The sequence below is a fragment of the Bubalus bubalis genome, chromosome 8 (assembly GCF_019923935.1).
Source record: "Bubalus bubalis isolate 160015118507 breed Murrah chromosome 8, NDDB_SH_1, whole genome shotgun sequence".
Taxonomy (NCBI): Eukaryota; Metazoa; Chordata; class Mammalia; order Artiodactyla; family Bovidae; genus Bubalus; species Bubalus bubalis.
The window spans coordinates 44659829-44687386 of record NC_059164.1 but is presented as its reverse complement, the minus strand read 5'-3'; the positions used below and the strand labels follow the sequence as shown (position 1 = coordinate 44687386).

Below are 27558 nucleotides of genomic sequence, written 5' to 3'. Positions count from 1 at the left end.
TGCTTCTTCAGAGGTTGTGATGCTGCCTAGGTGCAGGTATGGTGAAAATTCTTCTCATTGCCATCTTGAAATCCCTTTATGTCTGAGTTTAATGGGAATCCCAAATTAGCGAAGTGTCCTCTCTTGCTGTTGCCAGCCCTTCTGACCTCATATCCAGTGAATAAGTGCTGCCACTGCCACCAGGTGGAATAGTAGGAGCACATATGTGCTGCCAGTCATCATGGTTGCCTAGCAACAGGAGGAGATGCTGATGTCTATCAATGTGTGGGCACAGTGTATTCCAGCTCCAGGTGCTTGATGGACACACTGATTACACGTACACTCCACATCACCTTTGGAAGTTGTGATTCTGAACTGGGACGCTGGGCTATCTTTGGAAGCTGAATTTGGAAGAAAGAGGGGAATATAGGATATGATCATCTGGTTACATAGATAAGTATTGAAAAACAGGATTTGGGTTCCTGCCTATGGCTTAAGCTACCAGAATAATGGGCTCCTGACAAAGGATAAAGTATATCTCATGGAGATAAGAAACAATGTGTCTAGCAGGCACATGTGATTTTCATTGAATATGAAGAAGTGAGAGACAGATGTCTACATAAATCTGAGAAACAAATAAACCAAAAGATAGATTTTACAGTTTTAACCAGGTGTGAAGTAGAAAGAAACACAGCGGAAAAGTTACACAGAGTGAATATGAAATTTTAATACTAGACAATAATTTATTTCCTAGCTATTATTGAGATTTGGAAGTGTGTCTTGTAAGGTGAATCCCTTTGTGCTCACCACTGTCCTGAAGGCTGTGGGACAAATTCCACAATGTGATGTTTTGGATGAATAAATAACCATTACTGAGAAAAGTTAAAGGACAAAGAGCCACAGACAGAAAATTTATGCAGTCTCTCATCATTCCCAGAAGAGGTAGACAGGGACCGGGGTCTGTGTTTCAGTGGAGGGACCCCTCCTCCCTGTGGTTTTCCCTTTGTATAGAGCAAGAGAGAGGGGAAAAAGCAATCTTGCCAATGGCAGGCTAATCAGTCTGCTTGGGGCTGGGCAACCAGAAACCAGAGTTCTCTGGAAAGTCACTTGCCCAGCCTCTGGAATCGTTGGGTTCATGGAGTGTTGCAGCCCCCACTGGAGGAGGAAGCTCCTCATCCTAATGATGAGCATCCTGATACAGGAAACATCACATCCTATAGGTATGTGATGAATCATTGCCACTAGATCCAAGAAGCTTATAACCTTTCAAAGGATATCAGATATATGCACATAGAGAAACTGAGCTTGATTGCAGTCTCTCCTACTGAGGAGAGGAGGATCCATCTCCAACTAGTTTGCAGGGCATCTGGACTTTTAAACAATTCTGCTCATTGCCATACTGGTGGAATAAAATTTTTGCTTGAAATACAACATAGAAAAGGTGTAATTTATTCAAAAAGAACAGATGTTGCAAGTGATACTTTAGTGCCGTCCCATACACATCAGCTCACAAATGCCCTGTGTTATATTTTCAGGAATTTTGTGAGTCAGTGTTAAGCGTAGTGATTATTAAAAATTAAATTATGTAGAATTATCAGTGAAGTATGAAGTGAAAGTCGCTCGGTCGTGTCCGATTCTTTGTGACCCCATGGACTATACAGTTTGTGGAATTCTCCAGGCCACAATACTGGAGTGGGTAGCCTTTCCCTTCTCCAGGAGATCTTCCCAATCCAGGGATCAAACCCAGGTCTCCCGCATTGCAGGTGGATTCTTTACCAGTTGAGCCACAAGGGAATTATCAGTACATAAATAATATTAAAAATGAAAGTAATACACATTCAAATCTCATCACTTCCTAATTGCTTTACTACATTTTACTATTGTTTACATCTCTTTGGGGAAAATACCCAATGGTGAAATAATGGTGTGCTGCTGTTTCCCTTCCCAATTCAGTTCTCTCAGTGAGGAAGCAGCTGGTACCTTGACATGATCCATGGTGGGAGTTTGTAATATTTATAAAACACCAGAATCTTTTGCCCAGAGAGGCAGTTGGTGCACATTTAGCAATATACCACTGCCCATATCCTTAAACCTTGGCATGTGATTGTGCTCCAGTATGCTTCTAACTGCCAAATCTGCATCTCTGATCCAGAGGACTTTTTCTGGAAGGTCACTTCGCTCATGCCCAAGTTCACTGAAGGCAGGAGCTAATTCCCCCCGGAGCAGCCTTCACAGTGAATGACGGGAATCAGTGTATAAATATCCCAGCTCCCTTCACCCTCAAGGGGGATAATTTTGAGGCAAGTGTTCTATACTGTTTCCCTAAGTTTTCCCACAAGATTAAGTGTCAGTTGCCCACAATGGTATCTTATTTCATATTGTGCTTTCTATTGCCCTCCCTTCCCTTATCACTTCTTTTCACTTCTGTCTCTCTACCTTGCCTCAGGGGCCACTCTGAGGGAGTTGTGTAGAAGGAAAGGGAGTAGTGCAGTGTGGAAGGTGGAAGCATATTGGAGAACTTTGGGGTAGGATCAAGGGAAGAAGCAGAGGTATGATTTCCTGTGAGAATTTATGATAAACCTGCCAGATGGCAGACATAGATGATGATGTTCTCATAGCTGGCAGAAAAGCAAGATAGAGGAGTCACGGGGGACTTTGATTGTATTCACTTAATTCTAATTCAAAATCATACTTAGAGCCGAGTATATTTTCTTAAAATATACTTAGTCTATTAGGTACTATGAACAGTGGTATAGGGATGTGATGAATCATTGCCACTAGTTCCAAGAAGCTTATAACCTACCAAGGGATATCAGATGTATGCACATAAACATTTCGAGGTAGAAGATGGTGAGCTTTACATAGCTGAGAATGATTGCAGCTCTCAGGAAGGAGAATGAAGGCTTCGATGGATATGGAATGTGCTATTACAGTTTTTAAAAATTTTGGTTTTATTGAGGGAACATAGGTTCATACATTACATGTTTCATGTGTATGTCATTATATTTCTACTTTTATATACACTGTAGCATGCTTACCACCAAAAGTTTAGGTTTCATCTGTCAACATGTTGATCATGTTGATCAACAAGTTGATCCCATTTATCCATTTGCAGCCCCCTCACAGCCACCTCTGTTAACTACTATTCTATTCTCCATATCTGTCTGTTTTTGTTTGGTTTATTTTTATTCACTTGTTTTATTTTTTTATTTTGGTCACTCTGTTTTTGTTTTGTCTTTGTTTTGTTCATTTTTACACATGGGTGAAGTCATGCAGTATTTGTCTTTCTCTATCTGATTTATTGTACTTAGCATAATACTCTTAGGTCCATCCATGTTGCAGATGGCTAGACCTCATCTTTTATGATTGAATAGTATTCCATTTGTATGTATGCATATACACCACATGTTCTTTATCCATTCATTTGTTGATAGGCACCTAGATAGTTTCCATATCTTGGCTATTGTAAATAAAACTGTGATGGACATAGGGTGCATATATCTTTTTAAGTTACTGTTTTTGTTTTCCTTGGATGAATACCCAGAAGTGGAATAACTGGATCATGTGGTAATTCTGTTCTTAATTTTTTGAGGAATCTCATTACTACTTTCCATAATGGCTGCACCAGCTTAAATTTCCAGCAATAGCACATAAGAATGGTCTTTTCTCTACATCCTGACCAAGACTTGTTATTTTTTGCCTTTTTGATAATGATCATTTTATCAAGCATGAAGTAATAGTGTGATTTATAATAAAAAATGTGTATTTGTTCTTCATCCCTGTTTCTGGCACCGAACTCCTAAAACCCTTGGGATTTCCTAAGTGATAAGAGCTATTAAACATGTTGTTTGTTATTATAATGAGGTGACTTTTAGAAGGCACCTAAGGATGGGACATGTTGCCAGCAACATGATTAGAGGGTTGGAACTTTCAGCCTCCACCCCTCCCTCCAGGGAGGGGAAAGGGACTAAAGATTGAGCTATGGCCAGTGATTATATCAGTCATAAGTATATACTGAGCCTGCATAAAAACCCAAAAGGATGGGGTTTGGGGAGCTTTCATGTTGGTGAACTCACAGAGATTTGGGGAGAGTGGGACACTTGTAGAGCATGGAAGCTCTGCGTTTCTTCCCACATACTTCACTCTAAGCATTTCTTCCATCTGGCTGTTGGTTCATCCTTTAATAGCCTTTGTAATGAACCACTAATGTGAGCCTCACTAACAAATTAATCAAACCCAAAGAGGGAGTTGTGGCAACCTTGGATATATGATGCTTGAATATATGTGCTTTGGTTATAACCACAGATGACAGCCTGGACCTGTGATTGGCTTCTGAAATGGGAAACCATCTTGTGGGACTGAGCCCTTAGTCTGTGGAATGTGCTGCTGTCTCTGGGTAGACAGTGTCAGAATTGAGTTGAATTGTAGGACTCCCCATTGGTATGGTGTCGGAGAACTGCTTGATGGCATGAGAAAATCCCCCCACATGTTGGAATTGGTGATAAGAAGGTAAAAAGTCTGCCTGCAGTGTGGGAGACCCAGATTCAATCCCTGGATCATGAAGATCCCCTGGAGAAGGAAATGGCAACCCACTCCACTTATTCTTGTCTGGAAAATCCCATGGACGGAGGAGCCTGGTCAGCTACAGCCCATGAGGTCACAAAGAGTTGGACATGACTGAGCAACTTCTCTTTCTTTCTTTCTCTTTTCCTGATCGCTGGACATTTAGATAAGACCTTGAGGAACTGGAGCGATTTCAACAGGGAGAGATGGAGAAGAGAGGAGTTCTGGGTAAATAAAGTAGTGAGAATAAAGGCCTGAAACTGGGAAAGCAATCCTTGAGTTCATCTTCTAGGAAATATAGAGGTACACAGGAGCGTGGAATTGTAGGAAAGCCTGAAAAGGTGATTTCTAGGCAGTTTATGGAGGATTGGATGAAATTCTGGTGAATGCTTCCTATGCCTTCTAATATAATAAGTCTTTAAGAGGTATGAAACTATGTAAGTGTTCTAATCTTTTGAGCACAGGCACCAAAAGGGAATTTTATAAGACTCGAAAGGGACAGGGGTCTCTAAGGAGTCGATTCTAATGATAAATTATAACTTGTTATAATAAGGAATAAAGGGAAGACAGTCCTTATCAACTTGGATTTCAAAGAGCATTGAAAAAAGGCAAAAGAGAGAGGCACACAAGGAAGCATATACCCTGAAGAATGCTTGAGAGAGGTCTAAGACTGAAGTGAACTGAAGCTTTGAGAAAACTGATATGTGCTAGAGAGGCATTGATGGTTTCCCCCTCCAAATTAATATGTTGAAGTCCTAATTCTGAGCATCTCAGAATAAGACTGTATTTGTAGAAAGGCCTTTAAAAAGGTTATTAACTTAAAATGAGATCCTTTGGGTGGGACCTACTCTGATATGACTGATGTAATTATCAGAAGGGGAAGTTTGGACATGAACATAAATGTATACAAAGAAGGACACAGTTTGAAGGTGGCCATCTGCAAGCCAAAGAGAGGGCCCAGAAGAAATAGAAACAAAACCTGTTGACACCTTGATTTTGGACTTCCAGCCTCCAGCACTGTGAGGAATTGCATGTCTGTTATTTAACCCGCCCAGTCTGTGGTACTTTGCATGGCAGAAGTAAGCAATGGATGGGCCTTGGCTTGGGGCAGATTATAGAGTCAATCTTCATTTTTCATAGGTTCCATGTTTACAGCTTTGTCTACTTGATAAAAATTATTGGTAACCCCCCAAATCAATACTTGCTCCTCTTTTGCAGTCAGTCTCAGAACTGCCAGGCTTGCATTTTCCCAGCTGAGGTTGAATGCTCTGTCATCTTGTTTCAGCCCTCATAATATAAACAAGTGTCCTTCTCATAGTCTATTTAAGTGTGATCTCTTGCATTTTTGTGTTTTTTTTTTTTTCTAGGCAATTTTGCTGTTTTAAATGGTTTCCAAGTGGTGCTGAAAACATAAGCTTGACTCAGACATGAGTCCTAGTGTGCTGGCCCTAAGTTAAATGTTAATGAATCAATAATACCTATTAAATAAGGTCATCTTTAAACAGGAGCATGCATAAAACAAAGCTATGTAATGATGGATTGATGAAAATGTTGTGACGAGAGGCTCAGAAACCTAAACCTGTCTGTTCTCTGGGAACAGTGGTTCAGTATTCATTAATTCAGTGTTTGTGGTGTCTTTCTAGAACATAACTATCAGAAATAACCACACTCAACCGTATGATATTGGAAAATGGTGGGAAGTCTAGCTATCCAAATTCTATTTTCACCTTTCCACCAAGAAGCTTATTCCAAATGAAAAATGTAGAATCCAAGTACCTTTAGAAAAGAGTTGAAGCTCAAGATAGAAAAAGAGGTAGTGAGAGCATCTGTCCCTGGACGTGAGCTCAGTTCTCCAGCCATGGTATCGGAAAATGTGCATATGTGGTTCTTGAGCCACTATATCTCTGTCTCATGGGTAATAGTAGTACCATGAGCACTTCTGAGAGTAAAATTCCAGCAACTGCAGACCTTTAACCTCATGTTGCTCCATTAGTAAATTCTGGAAATTCTAATGACCTACTAGCAATCAGAAAAGAGAGGGTGCACCACAGCATCCAGAAAGGGTTTCCTACAAGATATAGTAACTTAACCTCTGCTGTCTTCTCCTCCCTTATTTTTGTTGGTATTGAATCCATAACATGTAATATTTTGAAAATGTTTGCCAAGTTCAGGAAATAGCTAGCTGTTTTTCTTTATTACTGATTCAGAGTCAGGACATACAGTGGGGTCTCCATTTGCCTAAAAGTCTCCACAGGCTCTGACATTGCTCTTTAGTCCTTGCTCCAAATCTACTGCCTTGGCTGCTAATCCTCATTTTAAATTCATTTCTGTCCTCATCAGTAAGAGAAAAGTCACTGCACATATGAGATCTCCTAAGAACAGGTGTCCCATTACATCCTCATTTTGTTAAACATCATTTGCACTAGGAGGAAGTTGCAGTGTAATAAAAGGCAAAGTGGATTTTTTACTGTAGTGGAATTCTTAATATAGTTTCAATTCAATTATAATTTTTAGTTCTGTGGATAGCCTTCATTGCAAATTCTATTTCCCATGAGGTATCAATCTGAAGCTTTTCATATCGCTGTAATTGGTCTATTTCATAACCACCTACACAGAATTTATTGGGTTGGAAATTTGTTAGACCTGCTAATTCCTGGGCTTTATACCAATCCTATAGAATCAGAATCCCTGATGGAGTCAAGTAGGGGGAAAGAGAGACTAGTAATCTGAATTTTAAGAAGTTTCTCAGGTAACTGGAAGTTTTGGTTAATAAAGTAAAATAATCTTTGAGAGAATTTAATTTGGCTCATGATTCTACCAGATACTCATTATTTGACTAAAAAGGAATACTTTCATGAGTGAGTACTTGTAGAATATGAGTCTATGTTGAATAGATATTATAACTGATATTTTAAAATTCTGTTTAGAATTCTTAGATAAGCATTTCTGTTTATAAATACTTGCAAATAAAATGAGTTTATAAAAATGTATCTTTATGCAAGCTTGCCTTTTGTCCAGCTCTTTTTTTAATAGAAATCTTCAACTTAAGAATTTATATCAATATTCTCAAGAAAAACACTCCAACAAATCAAAAACAAATATGCACTAAGGCTAGATTAAGATTTTCTTAGAAATCCTACAGCAGAAAATAAGGAATACTACAGGTGCAAAACACATTTAGTCCTTTACAAACTTCTCTCATTTAAACAGTTTTTGCATAACTGTTCACTTAACTTTTCCCTATATTCCTAAGCCTAACATGTTTCTTGATAATTATTCACACCTGGAGTTTTTCTTTATCTTCATCTTTGGAAAAACTGTCTTATGGCTGTATTGAAAATGCAAATTTATAATAAAGTACAAGAGATTTTAGTATTTTAAAAAGGAGTTTAAGACTCATGATACTAAATGCCATGTTGTAAAATATAAGGGGTGACATTTTTTATTTTTTACACATCAGAGAAATAGTATATATAATTATAACTTGATGTTATATAAATTAGTTATACATTTATTCTTTCTTTTATAACTTATCAAAGAACTATCAGATAGCATCTGTCAATGTAAATGTCATTTAAATTATTTTATTATTTAGTTATTCTTATCTAAAATTCTTAGAAAAGTATTTAGTTGTAGCTTGTTTAGAAGAGCCACTAGCTGTGCCTGTACATGAACATTTCTCTGTCACATCATTTACTCAACATTATTTTGTGAATTTCAATGCTAGCAATTTTGGAGTTTATTATTTAGATTTTAAAATATGAAATAAGAATGATTTTGCAAGTGGACAAGAACAGGTACTCAAGTACTGTTTTTATAAACATCCAGATGGTTCACATTATATTACCAGTATCGGGTAGTAGCACTTTGTAAATGTTTGTTTAGTGAATGAATGAGCTGGGCAGAACACATGCACGCACGCACACACACACACACACACACACACGGTCTGATTAGTCTGACTATAAAGTAAATGAGAATATTCTATTTGTCCTGTTTAAGTTAATTGTAGAGTTTCATAGTTTATTTTTTCCATATGTATGCCATATGTGTAATGACCTCAGTATGTATTTAAATGGATGCTTTGATGTTAGCACAGTTGCTTGTAATTAGTTAAGTGAATTGAAATGAACATACCAAAGTGCCAAATGAGAATACTATGAAAATGCCCTTTTTGTAAAAAATAAAATATTTATACAGCTACATTTAGTTTTACTATGTCTATTAGCAGTTCTGTTAATTGATTATTAATGTTGATTTAGTCAATCTACAAGTATAAGAGATATATGATACATCTCTGTACAGAACATATGTATTACACACAATTACCATGTTGAAAATTTGTAATAGTATATTGTCAATATGTTAAGTTGCAAACAAAAGCATACCTTTATGTTCTGTACAACTTGGGACACTATTGACAGTCACCCTATGATTTGTTACATGAGCTCAGATTTTCTTTAGTTAACGCTAGTCAAAACCACATTTTGGAGGAATTGTGGGGGCACTTCATGTTAAAAATATCCAAGATACAGTAATAAAAACAAAATAACTGCAGGCCCTTTTAATTGTGTAAATTCTTTAAACATCTGATTATTCTGGAAAAAAATTACATGTGTACTTATTCCCTAGGCATCTGTGCATTTTACTATAACATATTTACTTGTATATGTGCTTATAAGATTACTAGGCTTATTTTTCCCCCTAGAAAACCTTAATTAACATCCATATGTTAAAGGAAACATTCTTAGAATTTCTTTGAAAAGGTTAGAGTTAATAAGTCCCCCAAAATGCTTTCTTTTAAAGCTAATTTTTGCTTAAATTTTTAAAAGTTATAATGAGTTATAGACAAGGTAGTCTTTCATTTAAAAAAATAAAGAACAAAAGGGTAAAAATGGCTGAAAATCTGAACACCACATTCTTATTCATATCACTTTAATAATTTATCAAGTGCAGGGCCAACAATATGAAATTTTCATGTATGAGTATCATCTGACCTCATATAAAAGTAATACATGAAAAATAAGGGCAGAGATAAATCACAAATACCAGTAATTCTTGACAAGAGTTCTCTCAATTATAATAAAGTGCTATTTATAAAGAAAATAAGTATTTTTGGTTTTAGAAACTAAACAGTTTTATCATTATTTGTAGGAATTTTTGAAACTTCAAAATCACGTTACGAAAGCCAAAAGTGGATGACAGGAAAAAATCATTACTGCTTTAACTTCACTTGGGACTAAAAAGTAGGGTAAATCATTGTACAACCCTATTTTTCTCCTTTATATTCAAGATGACTAGTAAAGAATTTGTGTTTAGCATAAATTGAATCTTAAGGCAGTTTCAGCAGTAGCTGAAAGTAGCAAGGCAGTTTCAAAAATATTGTTCAGGACCTCACCTCAGGTGCTTATTCTGAGCCTAGGTCTCCAAGTCTCAGGAAGGGATTTCACCTAAATAAGATATGTGAGATTTTATCCCGGTTGTTAGTGTTTTCAGAAATTCTGGTGAAAAAGAGAGAGAAAAGGAAAGAAAGAGACAACCCTGGGGCATAAAGGAAAGGGAATGTTGAGGGATAGAGAAACAAAAGATTTACATTAACACTGATGTTTAAACTTACTTCCAAAGGGCTTAATTTTAAAAATAATAAGTTCACAAACACATTTGACTGCATGTATTTTATCTCCTAGGAAGAATTTAAAGGAGGGAAAAATCTCAGTGGCTCTGCTTTTATTATCGGTGGTGCCGGAAAGATAAGACTTAGAGACTCCTTGTGGCTCATCTGATTCTGTGAATCTGTAATATAAATATATCATAATAGACTTCCACAGAGATGCTGGATTCCTCTTCCAGCCAGCAAAGAACATTTTTACAAACCCTCAAAAATGTTTTAGTACATCATTAAACTTTGCATGTAATAGGTTCCCTGCACCTGTCATAATCCCCAGCTCATACTCAGTTTTCACCCTCCTTTCAGATGGAAACAAAGGTGGGAGGGCATTTGCCAGGGTATGCTCCCTCTGTTTTAGGAGGTGGGCTGATCCAGGGCTTTCTGACCTTATTATTGTGATCTTCAACTTAGTTTTCCATCACCCTGCATTTAGTCCTCCCTGGAGGCCATTTTTTCTGCCCTCTTCATCCCCAAGGAACAAAAGTACATATCCAAAAGTACAAAGCCATATAAAATGAGAAAGAAGAGTAATAATAATGATCTTTTCTTTAAAAAAAAGGCTGTGATAATTGGTGCAGCAGACATCAGGTTAAATGCTCGGAAGATGCCCGAAAGAGTACCACTGTACCACTGCCTTCCGCGAGAAGGTCAAGCCCCTGCCACCCTGTCAGGTCTTCCAGGAGATGAATGAAGTGCATTTGGGATGAGGAGCATGGCTTCCATTTCTTACAACCATCTTTTCCACGCCATGTAAAGTGTGTTTCTCAGCCCACCCTCACCTCTTTGTTTCAGCATTCTCATGGATTGAAAGCGTGTATTTATAGTACTTATTTCATAGGGATATTGAAATGATTAAATATTCTTAAAACACTTACCACAACACCTGACATATAGTGGTCAAATATTGTTTAGCTGTGGTGATCATGATGATGAAGAGGAGGAGGGATGGAGGTTACAATTACATTTGAGGGTAAAATGCTGTTAGAGATGTTCTAGGTCTGCCATTTAATAGAGACTTACAGAAGCAGAAAAGAGTGAGTGAGGTTCATTTAGCAGTGCCTCTCTAGAGACTGACACTGGTGGACAGCCATAGCCTTCCTCTTGTGCCTGTTTTGAGTAGCTGTTAGAGTAAATAGGTAAGGCATGAGTGATCTCTCTCTACCTCTCACAAGGTTAACTGGAGTCTATTTGTTCCTGGTCTCATTATAAGATTTCTGTGTCCAGTTCATTGCTATGGATTCATTCCTTCTATCTCAGTGAATCTTGACCTCCAGTCATTTCTTTTACATGTCAGTGGGATTTTTTTTTCAGCTATTGTTGGTTTGGGGATGTTATTATTGAAATGGCTGGCTTAGTATTTGAAAACCACATAAAACCATGCCATAATGGAATTAATATATGTAATGAAAAGTAGTTTGAGGATCATGTTATTATAGAATTTGAATGTAGATTATAATGTATTTTTAGATAGTCTCTATTTGTACTCAGGGCTAGTGGCACTTTAAGGAAGAATCAGGAGTTGAACACATCATGTTGATGAAATTTTGTGGCAAATAAACGGAGTTGGTTTCATTTTCAGAGTATATGTTTGTTCCTCAGGCTATTAAATCTGTATTCAAAGGCAAATGAGTTTCCGTTCATAAGGCAAAATGAAGCAGCATTTTTTTTAATATTGACAGTATTAGTTCTGGTGCTTTTCATTTTCAAAATATATAAAAATAAGAAATGGAAGCTTTTTGCAATAGGTGCATCGTCACTAATACTTAATTTCAAGATTTTTGCAATTTTCTGTCCTCTGATGTTTGTCATCTTGGAAGAAAAGGAAACATCATTTCAAATATTACAAAATATGTTTATTTTCTGCACATATTAAAGGTCTTTTGTATAAAGTAGTAATGGAATATGCTTGAAGTGATCAAAATTTAATGGCCCATAGAGCATTTGTAAGCCAGAAGCTTTAGGATGAAATGCAAACAGCATTAAATGTCTAAATTTATTTTCTTCCAGACTTTCATCTTGCAGTGATTTTCTGCAAGAATGGTATTAGGGTCTTATTGGAAACAGTTAATAGACGCTATAATAGATAATAACTGACTCTGTAATTAGTCATTTTAAGACAGAGGTTCTCTTTGAGCCACTGATAAGAATTGAATTGTGTCACTACATCATGTTTTCATTCAGCTGTCACAACCCGGCAATCCATATTCATAGACTCCCAGTGCTAAGCTCATTGCCAATTTAACACAGATGTGAGAGAGATACGTACAACCTCCTCAGCCTTTTGATCCTTTCTTATTTTTCATTTGAGGAAATGGCAGAGTAGCTTCAGAGTGAGGATAAGAGTGTCTTAGTGACAAAATTATGAGAAGATTAATTTGGTATGTACATAAAATATGTACATATACAGACATATGCACACACAAAGTATATATATATATATGTATACATATGCAAAATAACCACTTTTATGGTTAAATGTAAAATTCAACCAGAAATTTCTTAGATACTTCTGATTTTTTGAGTACTAGAATAAAAATACTGCATTAATTTTTATTTTTGTTTCCTTTCAGGAGAAACTTCTACTTTCATATTCCTGAATGAATAGCACTGGTCCTTTTTTTCTGTAGAAGAGATAGAGATTTCACAATTTTAGTTACATTGGCTATACTATATTCTCAGTTACATTTTATTTTTATGTTACTTTATGTTGTAACAAGGGCTTCCCAGGTGGCTCAGTGCATAAAGAATCTACCTGCAGTGCAAGAGATGCAGGTTCAATCCCTGGGTCAGGAAGATCTCCTGGAGTAAGGCATAGCAACATACTGCAGTGATTTTGCTTGGAGAATTCCATAGACAGAGGAGCCTGATGGGCAATAGTCCATAGGGTCAGAAAGAATCAGACAGGACTGAAGCAACTGAGTGTACACCCACGATAATGTAACAAATGTTTCTGTATGGTTGATTTTTTAAAAACTTTAATTTTTAAAAGTATATATAATTTTTAAAGGTTACTTTCCATTTATAGTTATTACAAAATATAGGCCATATTTCCTGTATTGTTCAATACATTCTTGAGCCTGTCTTACACATAGTAGTTTTTACTTTCCATGCCCTCCATCCCTGTAATGCCACTTCCCCACTGGTAACCACCAGTTTATTCTCTGTGTCTATACGTTTATTTTTTTTTATGTTATATTCACTAGTTTGTTAAAGATTACACATATAAGTGATATCATACAGTATTTATCTTTCTCTGACTTACTTTGCTTAGCATAATGCCCCCTAGGTCCATCCATGTTGCTGCAAATGGCAACATTTTGTTCTTTTTTATGGTTGAGTAGTATTCCATTGTGTACAGCAGTTTCTTTATCCATTCATCTGTCAGTGAGCACTTGGGTTGTCTCCGTGTCTTGGCAATTGTAAATAATGCTCCTATGAACATTGAGGTGCATGTATCTTTTCATATAGGTGTTTATTTCTCTTTCAAATGTTGCATGGTTGAATTTTTTTTTATTTTGCTAATCCAATAACAGAAAAATTTATTCAAAAGCACGGGACAGAGACTTAAAAAATAAAAATCTAGGCAGAATGTCCAAATAATTTTGATAGCGTATATTATTATCTCCCTTTTTTAAGGAATAGGGTCAATTACCTAACTTTCCATAGTTAGATTGCATTATGATGCCATAAGATTAAAGAAATGTATGGTTGGATTTAACAAACATCTGTTGAATTTAACAAACATCTTCCTCTGGGCCAGGCTCTGTGGAAGTTAAAATGTTTCAAGTATTCCATGTTAATAGACCCCTCTCACTGGGGTCAGTGAGAGGAGAGAGGAGCTTTCCCTAGAGGTCAGAAGAGCCTTCATGAGAGAGAGATCATTTGAACCTGTCCCTGAAGAATGGATAGAATTTCAGCAAAAGGAAACCAGGAAAGTAACTCTTGGTGAAGTTACCCTTTAGAGAAAGGCAAGGAAACAGGTTAGTTAAGAACATGTCCTAGTTGAAGTGGATCAAAGGATATTTGCAGCTAAAATGGGGAAAATTTACTGTAGAGACCGGATATGGCCACAACATGAAGGACTTTGAAATCACACTAAATATAAGATTTTAATCTGTGGATGATAGGGAGCTAGAGATGTTTGTTAAACAAGGGAATTATGTGATCTTATAAGACACATATGGTTTCTGATTATAGGTAATAATCTACTTGCTTTATTTCTTCCCTAAAATGTACTGGTAACTTCAAAATTCTACTTGCAGTCCATATTATTTATATTGCTTTTTTTCCTCTATAGTTAAAGTGGCTAGTTCTCCATACAACAGTTTTTAATGAAAATATTAAAAGATAAAAAAAGTTGACTCCAAGGAAAAAAGTCTTCTGGAAAAGAATTCTATAAATTTACCATGAGCATTTGTAAAACCATGAAAATAAGTAGATCATAGTGTTAATGTTAGTCATTCAGTCGTGTCCAGCCCTTTGCGACCTCATGGACTGCAGCCCACCAGGCTCCTCTGTCCATGAGATTTTCCAGGCAAGGATACTGGAGTGGGTTTCCATTTCCTTCTCCAAAGTAGATCATAAGGCAGACTGAATTGTTTAAATGTGTTTACCTATGTAAGCCATTAAGTTATTATCAGATGATTTTTATATAAACCATTGACCCTTCAGTATCTGGAGAAAGAGAGTCCAAGGCAGAGAGGAAAGTGCTAGTACAAAGGCTTGATATATGTGATTACAGCAAGGAGGCTAGCATACCTGGAGTGGGGTGAGCCAGGAGGAGAGCAGAAGGTGATGAGAACAGAGAGGGAACAGTGACAGATCACATAGGACCTTGTAGGCCACTATAAAGACATTGACTGAGAGCATTGGAGAATTCTAAGCAGTGGAGTGATATGACTGGATGTCTTAAAAGAACTCCTCTGACTCTTATACTGGGAAGATACTACAGAGAAGGATAGAACCAGGAAGACCAGATTAATGTCTAATGCAACAATGGGAGAGATGATGATAGCTCAGAACAGTGTGGTAAGTGGTCAGATTCTGGATATGATCTGAAGGCAGAACCAACATGATTTACTGATGGACTGCATTCAGAGTATGGGAGAAGGTGGTTCCAAAATTAGAGAGTTTTGGCCTAAGAAGCAGGAACAATGGTGCTGCCATCAGCAGAGTTGAGAAAGGCTGCAGGAGAAGCAGTTTTGGGGGGTGGGGTGGGCTTTCGGTTTTGGTCATGTTGAAGTTGAGATGTCTCATAGACCTCTGAGTGGAAGTATTGAGTAGAAGTGTTAAGCAGTATGTGTGTGTGTGTGTGTGTATACAGAGAGAGAATGTATAAAGAGGTTTGGACTGGAGATAGAAATTTGAGAGTAGTTGGCTTATGGATAGTATATAAAGCCAAGAGTCTCTAAGGGTAGTGTTTTTCTTATGATTTTTTTTTCTAATGATTTTTTTTCTAAGTCATTTAATGTTTAGAAATGATGTCTTGCATATTTAGCAAGGAAGGGGGCAGCAGATGATGAGATAGTTAGGAACCATCACTGACTCAATGGACATAAATTTAAGCAAACTCCAGGAGATAGTGGAGGAGAGGGGAGCCTGGCATGCTGCAATCTGTGAAGTCACATTTAAGCCCACCTATGCATGACGTTACCAAATAATAGATGTTTACATCACTACTAGAAATAGAATCAAGTAGAGATAAGAGCTTAGTCAGTCTGAGCATAGCAAATTAATGATGCTTAAGTACAGTTCTCTTAGTCATGGACTGTTTTTACTAGACCTGGCTGCTTCAGCACCCAAGAATCTAAGTAAAGAAAAGGACTGATCTGACGTAGGCTTCTTGTGTGGTGTGTGGAAGAATTAAGATCAGAATTTGCTTCATCCTCAGGTCTAAAGAGGCACTGGGTGGTGGTTAAGAGGGGAGGTCTGGCAAGGATTAACGATCGGGATGGATATCTAAGGGGCAGAATAGACTGGGGCCATGCTCAGTAACCACATGAGTCACAGACCACCTAGACAGCTTCCTCGATGCATGTCTCTAAGGGACTGAAACTTCCCTAGATATATACAAGCCATCAATAAACTGAATTTATCAATTGTCACAGCAGGCATGGCAGGGCTTATGTTTTTCTGGGAGGAACATAGCTGTTTGAGGCCAGAAATGAATAATTGAGAGCAGTAGAAGAAAGATTGAGAGCTGCCATGCATGGTTCTTTTCTGTCTTAGCCACTTCTCTGAGAGTGTTTAGCTTCTGTTCTAAGTTAACATGAACAGATACTTGAAGAATATCTTTTGGAAAGGAAGATAAATTAATAACAAGCTGGGGATGTTATTTATCTTGGGCCCACTTGCAGTCACAGTTCTGGGGTGAGTTCACTTGAGTGAACTGTGGTCGCAAATGAAGTAGTGGGTGGGAAGGGTACATGGAGAACCCTAGCAGTCAGCAGAACTCAGATGCGGGCAGTCCAGTGATTGGGCACACCCAGGCATCTAGCGAGGGAGATGCCAGGACGTCTGTACAGGAGCCCAGCTCTCAGGAAGGGAAGAGCAAAGCAGGGCTTTCAGGTCTACAAAAGAGCGGGGAAAAGTAACTCACTTTTATTGATTCGTTACTATATGCATGATAGTGTGTTAAGGATCTGGATACATTGATAGGTAATAAACATTTGCCTTTATTTTTTACAGTAAACCTGATAGTATTATCATTCCTTTTTGTATATGGATATCTATGACTTTGAGCAAACTCCGGGAGATAGTGAAGGACAGGGAAGCCTGGTGTGCTGCAGTCCCCGGAGTTGCAAAGAGTCAGACATGACTTAGTGACTGAACAGCAACAGTCAATGACTCACCCCAGGATCACACATGGGACAAAGGTAGAGACAGGGTAAGACTCAAATTTAATTTTGCCTCAATCCCCAAACCATAAGCCCTTACATTTTTCAGAATCTTGGGAATAGGAACCAGAATAGAAGCATAAGGAAATGGAGAGAAATCCACAGTGGCTGTGCTTGTGCATTAACACCAGATAGGTGCCATCTTGCTGGACTGGAGTGGAGTGGATTTAGAGGCAGTAGGTAAAAGCAGGGTCCTGTGAATCCACATTGAGGCTCTGCAGGCTGTGAAGGATGACCTGAGACAAGAGCATTTGAGTCCTGTGGTTAGTATAGGCAACTTAACAGGAAGTGACTTAATTCTAAAACTCCTAGATGGGAGGGGGACGTTTAAGAACCTTTTATCTCACCTAACTGAAGGATGAAGGGATCAGTAGAACCAGTTGTGGGAATCTGGGGTAAGCAAAACAGATGGCTGACAACTAAGCTGTGATTCTATAAATGAGGAAGTTTAGACTCTGAGAGGCAAAGTGGTTTTGCTGAAGAACAGGTAGCAGCATATGAGGGCCCAGGACCCAGATCTCATCCGTTATCTGGCCTAGGTTTTAACTAACATGCCATGAGGGATACCTCCTGGCTGCCTTTGGCCTTCTTCCTTTCTAGTCAACAGTGATATTGACTCCTATAGCTTTCATCTTGCTTTTGAAATACTCCTAATGCATGTGAATAATGTGGGAAAGAGGTTACTGAACAAAAGTTTGACCACAGCCAGTTTGCGACTGTGGGATCCAGTTGGGCAGGGGGGTGGGGGCAGAGAGGCAGAGAAAAAAATGGGAGAGAAGCCAGATAAACAGCATCAAAAAGTTTAAATGTTATCAGATGGTCCTGGGCAAGGTTCCTTATTGCTCCATGCCACAGATTCCTCACTTGTATCCTGGGAATAGTAACAGTACCCCCTCTACAGAGATGTTTTGATAATGAAATGAGATAATGCATATAAACTACTTATCTCAGTGCCCCACTGAATGGTTTTCATGTGGTTTACATGCCAGCACTCAAATCTGACTAAAGAATGTGGCGATGATTTACTTCAACATCCAGTGCCATTTTGGGGGTAATGTGTTGTCAGGCTCTTCTGTTGATATGTGTGTTTTATGGTATGGACGTTTCAAACCATTCTGCTCTACTCACTGGATTTCCTGAGTTTAATTAAAAAAAAAAAAAAAAAATTCTCATCACAGTTATTGTGACTCTGGTCATTCTCCTTACTGCCAGCAAGCGATTTCAGTCTTACACTGTGTACTGCCACAATAATAATACCTTCCCTTGGCTGCTTCCTACAAATGACTTCATCTTGGTATAGTAAAGGCAACGCAGGAGAAAAAATTATTTTCAAGGAGGAAATTATGACCAACTTTTAGGGTAGTGAGCAAGATACAATTTTAAGAAGCCAAACCTAAGTAGTGTATAGATACAGTTAATTTATCCCTTTTTTCCTCAGGAACATCCTGATTTTCTGGTTATGAAACCATTTGGACTCCTCTTGTATACTTTGTTCTAAAACTTAAAGCATGCAGTGGTCTTCTTTTCTTGTTCTCAAAAGGAAAAGGGCTGACTGTCTTCATGCAAATTAGCCTGCTTTTGTTAAAGACTTCATCTATGAAACACAGACTAACAATAAGAAGTGCAGCACAACTTACTGTTCTGCTTTCAGCTGATGTCAGATTGTTTCCCACAGTATGGAATAGTTAAAAAAATAAGAGTGTTTCATTACAATGCCAAAACTCCAGCAATGCCTTTGACTGCCTTCAGGGGTGGTGGTGAAGGTGGGAAAGCAACTATTCAGTACCACATTATTTTCTGTTGAGTTTGCACAAAGCTAGGGAAAGTGTAAAGGAAAGCGGAAAGGTGGGGCTGATGTGCTAAATTTAGGGCCAGCGATTATAGACGTTGGAGTTCTGAGTTTCTTTTTGTTCCTATGTAACTTCTGATATTAAGGAAATACTAAGTAGGGATAGTATAAAAATAATTTGTTAATAATGAGGAAAGACTGTTTTGACAATGTCTAACACTTCAGAAATGTATCTCATTATTCTGACTGTATTAATTGAGGTTTCTTTTTTCCCCTGTGTTTCAGTGACAATTTCGACAAGCACCTTCTTTGACGGCTTGCTGGTGACTGGACTGTACACGTCTACCAGTGTTCAGGCTTCACAGAGCATTGGAGGGTCTAATGCATTTGGGTTTGGTAAGCTATATTTTACACAGTTATAGGTCTTATTTTTGAAATATCTAAAAGTATTTGACATTTATTATTTCAGAGAAAAAATCTGAAGTGATTTTTGTATGTTTGCTTGAAGTTAAGTAAGTTGAAGTAAGTCATAAGTATGCAACCAACCATGAGTTTGGTGTGATGGCCAATCTATTCCTCTCTCTGTTTACTGCTGCTATTACACTTGGTCCTGTGGGATTTGAGTGGATTCCTGTGTTCTGTCATTTAGGTTGATGGAATTGGAATTCATTCTGATGCCCATTCTGATGCCCATGCATTTATTCAGTAACCTGTTTTTATAAACAGTTCTTAAAATCTTGGAGTAGGTGAAAAGTGTCATATTGTTTGGCAAGTAAGCATCACACACAGTGAAAGATAGCAATAATTGTTGACATCATTGCATTCTCTGAGTATTCATGAAATAATTTAAAATACTTATATGGAGTCTTTGTCCTTAACCCAGAGAGCTGGTAGTTTACTTAAGTGGAGGCAGAAGGCTATGTGATGGTCACTGATCACAGAGGGTTCTAGATTTGAAAATCTGTAGTTTACCCATAACTTGATAAACATGCCAATCTGAAATTCAGTAGACCCTTTACAGCATCAAAAATGCAAATTTACTGTGTCAATTTATGTAAGACATGAAATCTCTGATCGTACTCTGAGATTAGAAAACTATGAGATTTCCTCCATTAATGTGAGAAAGAATTTCTTTATTGAAGGCAGCCATGTGTTCAATGTTTTATTTTTCCTAGAGTATTTATTAAATAAATAAGTTTTACCTACTTTTGATATATAAAGGAGCATCCCCTCTATGTTGAGTCGCAGCAGAGCTCTGCCCAGATGCTTTACTGCTTGATGTCAGAGCAATAATGTTGAGGCTGCAGTGGTACCCTGCTGACCTAAGATGAGGTTCACAGCCTTAGGGTAAAGAAACCAAGAAGTCATTTAATCACCTTGTTAAAATTATCTGACATTGAGAATTTGCCCTGTTTTTAAAAGATCCCAGATAAGTTTTTATAATCTATTGGTTACTACTTTTAAGGTCTAATCCTTCAGAAACAATAAAATTCTCTTAAGTCTAAAAATTCCACTTTTTTATTCCCACCTTTACTGTGCTCTGTAGAAGTGAGAGGTCAGTTATAATTTTATATATATACATATATATATATATATATATAAAATATGTGTACCTAAATATATGCTATACTATGTGTTATGTTATATAGGATTTTCAAGTAGGGTCACCAGATTTAACAAATAAAAATGTACAGGATACTGGCTAAATTTAAATTTTAGATAAAAACAGTTCTAGGATAAGTATGCAGTATTTGGGATAAGATGTCCTGGGTTCTGCCTTACCCCAGTAGAATCAGAACCTCTGAGAACAGGGCTTGGCGTTGGCTCCCAGGTGATTTGACTGTTTATCCATGGTTGAGAACCACTGTACTGGATCAGTCCAGGGTCCACACCTTGAGCATCCCTGGGAACTTGTAACTAGAGAGTTCCTGGCCTTACTCCAGACTCAGTGAATTAGATACTGTGGGCGGTGAGACAGTGTTCAGTTTTTTAATAAGCACTTGAGGTGATTTTGATACCTACTAAATTTTGAGAACCACTCGTCTACATTAATTAAGTGGGAGAGACATTATTTAAATGACCATATAAATATGTAATAGTAAATCTTGCTAGGGGCTAGCTAGGAAATGTACTGAGTGCTGGGAAAGGGTGTGACAGAGAAATGAAATCTAAACTGGAGTAAAATGGCATATAGTTAGGAAAAGCTTTCCTGGGGAAGTTGTACTGAGCTGAGATGTGAAGAATGAGAGGGAATTAGCTCCCCGTGGAAGGTGGGGCACAGCACACCTGAAGGAGAGAACAATAGATGCAAAGGCCTCAGGGTGGGAAGAGGCTGCCTGTGTTCTAGGAATGAAAAGAAAACCTTGGAGTGACTGACCTGGAACCAAGAGGGAAAGAGAGAAGGCTGCATAGGAGACCAGGGCCAGAGCATCCAGGAGCAGAGGGTCCTTTGAGGGTCTCAGCTGAGGAGTGACTTGAACAGACTTTCATTTTAAAGGGATCACTCTGTTGTCAGCATGGAAAACAAACTGTCAGGTCCAGGAGTGCATGCAAAGAGACTGTTCAATGGTTAAAGGTCTGATGTGACAGCGCAAGGAAAGAGTCCAGGTGCACACTAACATCAGCCAAGCCTGGACCAGAAGGAGCATATGTGGAGGGTGTGGGTGGGGTAAGAGTGTGCACCATGCAGTCGGGGAGACCTGCTCACAGATCCAGACCCCAGCCTTCATTAGTCATGTGGCTCAGCCACGTTGCTTACTAAGCTTAATTTCCTCATCTATGAAATGCTGATGACAATGGCACCTGCTTCATAAGGTGTTGAGCAGTTGCAAAGATGAAAGGAGGTGATAAAGCCCTCACCACATAGAAAATATTTAGTAAAACTTGTTGTTCAGTCACTCAGTTGTGTCCAACTTTTTGCGACCCCGTGGACTGCAGCATGCCAGGCTTCCCTGTCAATTATAAATCTTGATACCTGAAGCAGCTGCTGTTCTCAGTCCAGGATTTCTATGTACTTCCTTTGGCTATACCAGGCTGGGGTGGGGAAGAAGCATACACACAGAGAAACAGTTCTCAGGTGGAATTAATCTGAGGATTATAGCTCCAGATGATTTGAGAGAACTTGGCTGAATGAAGTAACCATTATTTGCCAAGATGGAGGCTTGAAATGAGAAGAGTCATTAAGTATCATTTATAAGTATATTGTAAACATATACTGAAAGAATATATAGGATGCATGTATCATATGCCTCAGATTTTAGCTAGTAAGCCAAACGAAAAACTAAGAACTGAAAATTGTTAGAAATGATTTAAAGACACCTTGGCCTTAAGATATTTTCCATGGTGACTTTGAAAGGTTGTAAAAAGGCAGTTTCACTTGAATTAGAATGTATTTTGGTTCGGCTAAGTGACATGTAGTCTTCCCATGACCTCCAACCCTAAGATATAGAGGCTGAAGAGACTTCTGAACTTGAAGTCTATTGATGGTAGTTTGACCTCCATAATCAAATGCTCAGGTCTCCCACCAGTCACTTGGCATTTTTATAGGACATGATTTTTATGTGGATGGATAGGTAATTGAGATCTTTTTTTAAGTTCCAGTAATATCCAAATAATTTTTTGTGTGTTTATGTGATAGTGGTAAGTTGTCTTAAAAACAAAATTTAATAAAATAACTTGAAAATTATTAAACAGTTAATCTTTATAAATAATATAATAGAAAACAGAAGATTAAATGTCTTTTTAGATAAATGATCATTTTGGAAACAAAAGCACATTAAATTTTTGGTACTTAAGAGTCATATAGTCTTTATAATTTAAATAGAATGGAGAAGATTTGAGTAGGGTACAGATAAGAAAATAAAAGAACAGTCTTACAGAAGGTAAAATGTAACAGAATTGCTGCTTTTTGATAGTTTTATAGCTATAGGAATCAGACTGAAATAATGTGGCAGTCTTTGAGCTAGAACAAAAGAATTATTGAATACATAATCTATCGTTAAGCTCTGACTTAAGGCGGCTCAGTCAGTAAAGAAACCACCTGCAGTGCAAGAGACCCAGGTTTGATCCCTAGGTTGGGAAGATCTCCTGGAGAAGGGAATGGCAACCCACTCCAGTATTCTTGCCCGGAGAATTCCATGGACAGTGACTAACACTTTTAACTGATGAAATTTTAAGCAAATATGACTTATTTGCATTTTTCCAATATATTGTGGAATTAGTGTGTGATAAGCTTAGCTGGTAAAGAACTGCCTGCCAATACACGACTGAGTGACTGAGCACATATGTGTATAAGTGGAAAAAAATTCCAGAAGTACTTTTCTAGGCCCAGCTGTATGTTTTACTTTGCCTTGCTTATCACAACTAGTTAAATGTGTGTGTATGCATGTGTGTGCTCAGTCGTGTCCAGCTCTTTGTGACCTCCATGGATTACAGCCCATCAGGCTCCTCTGTCCATGGGATTTTTCAGTCAGGGATGCTGGAGTGGGTTGCCATTTCCTTCTCCAGGGGGTCTTCCTGATCCAGGGATCGAACCTGTGTCTCCTGTATTAGCAGGTGGACTCTTAACCACTGAGCCACCTGAGAAGCCCTTTTTTTCGCTTATAGTTAATTTTAGTTGTACTGATTACACTAAAGTTATAGTCACTCTCTTTTGAATATAATATTTGTGTATGACCAGCCTAAATAAGGCCATGATTACTCTTAAGATATTGTTGTATAAATGTAATCCCTCTAGCATAATTACATATGCTTCTGTGTAAAACCAGAATTCTTTAAAATGTATGTCTCACTGACCAAAAATAGACAAATGCCTAATGGCCAGAAATACATGAAAACAATAGCTACACAAAAGCTGACTGTATGCCAGTAACGCATGATTTGAAATACCTCATTTTGCTTGTCAATATAAGAAAACATGCTGCCCTAGGGAGGACTGATGTTTAATTATGGATATCTCTTTGTGTATCCCAGAAAAAAATGCTTCCCTCTTGTCTTTGGCACTGAATTCCAGCTCAATCATGTAAATCTTCAAGGCTCATTGTGGTTGCTCAATGAAAGGCTATTTGAATATCCTTTCATACAAAATTGTTCCTTGTCCAGACACTGAAATTCATTTTACTCAATACTTAGTATTCTGGCTCTAAAAGCATATTGCTTAGTTTTTGGTGTTCTGGCTTTCTAAAACCTGAGAATCAGGTTTGCAGTTCTGATGAGTAGCAGCCACACTTCAAATTGTTAGACCCTGCATAAATTAAACTTTTGTTAGACGCTGCATGAATTGCTTTGTAATTCCTAGATAATTTTGCTCAGCTAATACATCAGTCATCTTAGCAGTTTTTCACTTAAGCTTTTTTAATTTCCTATGCTTTTAATTTATTTTTTGGTAAGACCATTCTAGAATGACAAGATTTGATGAAATATAAGTTTGGGGAGAAAATGTAGTGCTCAGATCCAAGACGTGTTCTTGGATTCAGTCAATCATATCATGTTCTAATAGAGATTAAGCAAGTACCATAAAAATTTAATATTTTCAGTATTATCTTTAAAGCATGGTATTAGAACTTTAGAACTTAATGATTTTATTCCCAGAGTAATATGGCACTCTAGATGAATAGAGATAGATTTACAAAACAAAGTAACTATTTTAAGACTTCAAGTTTTAGTAAATCTTATGTTCAGTTCAGTCGCTCAGTTGTGTCCAACTCTCTGCGACCCCATGAATCGCAGCACGCCAGGCCTCCCTGTCCATCACCAACTCGTGGAGTTCACTCAGACTCACGTCCATCGAGTCAGTGATGCCTTCCAGACATCTCATCTTCTGTCGTCCCCTTCTCCTTCTGCCCCCAATCCCTCCCAGCATCAATCTTTTCCAATGAGTCAACTCTTTGCATGAGGTGGCCAAAGTACTGGAGTTTCAGCTTTAGCATCATTCCTTCCAAAGAAATCCCAGGGCTGATCTCCTTCAGAATGGACTGGTTGGATCTCCTTGCAGTCCAAGGGACTCTCAAGAGTCTTCTCCAACACCACAGTCACCACTTAATAAAAATGTGTACTTTACCAGTAGATGTAGATTGTAGCTTTCATTTCCAGAACACAAGTTTTTGTTACTGCTTTGTTTCATTGTCACTAAGAATAAAAATATAGGGTCTATTTGAGCTAATTTTTGGTTATCCTTCTCATTAAAACTAAGTAGAACTTTTTGCAAATTTGTAATTATCACCAAGACCCCTACATCCCTGAACATTAGCTACAGTTCAGTTTTGGATATCATATCTGTGTGAGTTTGAGACACACACGTGTTATGAATACATGCAAATATTTAGGCTGTAATATCTGTAAAGAAGGGGCAGCCACTAACAACTTCATTAAGTAGTGTCCTATATATTGTGATATTTGTTTACTAGCTACAATCAAGTTTAACTACTCAGATGATCTTGTTAAATTTATTTTTTCTGTCCCTTTACAGAGAAATATTTTGTAACATACTTAAGAAATTTTAAACACACTGAGGGACTGGAAGCATGACCTTTTTTGGGGTATGGTAAATGAGCTATAAGATAATTGAGAAGAAGACTTTAGTTTAATTAAACAAATTACTGTAGTCTTGGTGGCTCAGTCTGTAAAGAATCCACCTGCAATGCAGAAGACATAGATTTGGTCCCTGGGTTGGGAAGATGTCCTGGAGAAGGAAATGGAGACCCACTCCAGTATTCTTGCCTCTGGGGAATCCCAGGGACAAAGGAGCCTGGTGGGTTATAATCCATGGGGTCACAAGAGCCATATGCGACTTAACAACTAAACCACCACCACTGTAGTAAATGGTACAAGGAATATAGTTGAAAGAGATGAAGTTGCCATTCATCTTTCCTCTTTATGGGATATTAGCCTAAGTTTGTTCTTTATTTTTCACATTAGAGTATGCCAGCATTACCTTCATTAAGAAATACTATTATATGATTCACATTTGACATATGACAAAGAATTTAGGGTTATTTCCCAATTCATAAATCACTACAGAAAATCACTTGCAAGAGTAATGGGCATGATGAATATAACTGTTGAATTAATCAGTTGACAAATTGCTAGAGAAAATGTTGAGGAGCATGAGATTTGGGTCAAGTGGAAGAGTTAGTGGAGAAAGGCAGCTCAGTGCAGGGGTCATGATGTGACCTCTGGAGTTAGGCAGCTCTGGCTCCATGCCTGGCTCTGCTTCTTGCTGCCCTGGACCATGTCCTTTCCTCCCCTGAGCTTCAGTGTCTGCATTTGTAAAATGAGGTTGATAGGAAAGGCCAGTTCACAAAGTTGTTGGGTGTGTTAAGTGAGATTTTCCATTCAACTGCATGTATTGTATATATGCTCAAAACAGGTATTTAAAAAAATAATCAGAAATTCTTTCTTTGAAATAGGAAATAGAATGAGAAGACAGTTCAAGTGGCAGAAGATTGAAAGAGGGAGGCTGACTTTAATTTGAAGTGGGAATGAACCCAATTTCTTACCCATAGAACTTAGATCTGAGATGTACCTTGGGTGGAGCCTGCCTCAGGCCCTGCCCTCAGGTAGGAAGGGCAAGTGGTGGCTCTGAATGAGAGAGTGTGGGTAAGAAGACTAAAACCAGATATTCTGACATCATACCCAGTCTCAGATACTTTTTTTTAAAATGTAATTCACATACTATAAGTTTACCATTTGAAGTTTACTTTTCAATGACTTCTAGTATATTCACAAGGTTGTGCAACTAACACCTATATCTAATGGCAGAATATTTCATCACCTGCAAAGGAAATCCCACCCCCATTAGCACTCACTCACCATTCTTTCCTCCCCTCTGTCCCTGACAACCACTAATCTACTTTCTGTCTCTCTGTTGTTGTTTGTTGTTATTCAGTCGCTAAATTGTGTTTGATTCTTTGTGAACCCGTGGATTGCAGCACGCCAGCATTCCCTCTCCATCACGACCTCCCCAAGTTTGCTCAAACTTGTGTCCATTGAGTCGGTGATGCCATCCAACCATTGCATTCTTTGTCACCCCGTTCTCTTCTTGCCCTCAGGCGTTCCCAGCATTAGAGTCTTTTCCAGTGAGTCAGCTCTTCGCATCAGGTGTCCAAAGGATTGGAGCTTCAGCTACAGCATTAGTCCTTCTAATGAATAATCAGAGTTGATTTCCTTTAGGATTGACTGGTTTGATCTCCTTGCTGTCCAAAGGACTCTTAAGAATCTTCTCCAGCACCACAATTCAAAAGCATCAGTTCTTCAGTGCTCAGCATTCTGTCCCTGTAGACATGCCTATTTTAAATATTTCAAGTACAATATATGGCTCTGTATCTGGCTTCTTTAACTTAGCTTGGTATTTTCAAGGTTCATTCATGTTGTGGCATGTATCTTCATTCCTTTTTCTAAGTCGTAATTCTATTGTATGGATATACTACATTTTTATAGTGATATACCACAATTGGTTATTTGCAGATTCTTGAAAGGAGTTCAGTTCAGTCGTTCAGTTGTGTCTGACTCTTTGCGACCCCATGAATCGCAGCACGCCAGGAGTTAGGGCTGTGCAAATTGGAAATGTTTAAGGACAGTGTAAGGCAAAAGACCACCAAATTCCTTAAGTAATTCATCAGCAGCTGTAAAAGCTCTGAAGATGCACATGTACTTAGCTTTCTCTA

The 27558-nt window shown here is 38.0% G+C and overlaps 1 protein-coding gene across 1 annotated transcript in view; it reads left to right on the top strand.

The window, feature by feature from the left end:
• RELN (reelin) overlaps window positions 1-27558 on the top strand; it is a 553128-nt gene that overhangs the window by 52901 nt on the left and 472669 nt on the right. The window contains exon 2 of the mRNA XM_006053468.4: window positions 19181-19291. Coding sequence (XP_006053530.3) covers window positions 19181-19291 — 111 coding nt within the window. The remainder of the gene's footprint in view (window positions 1-19180; window positions 19292-27558) is intronic.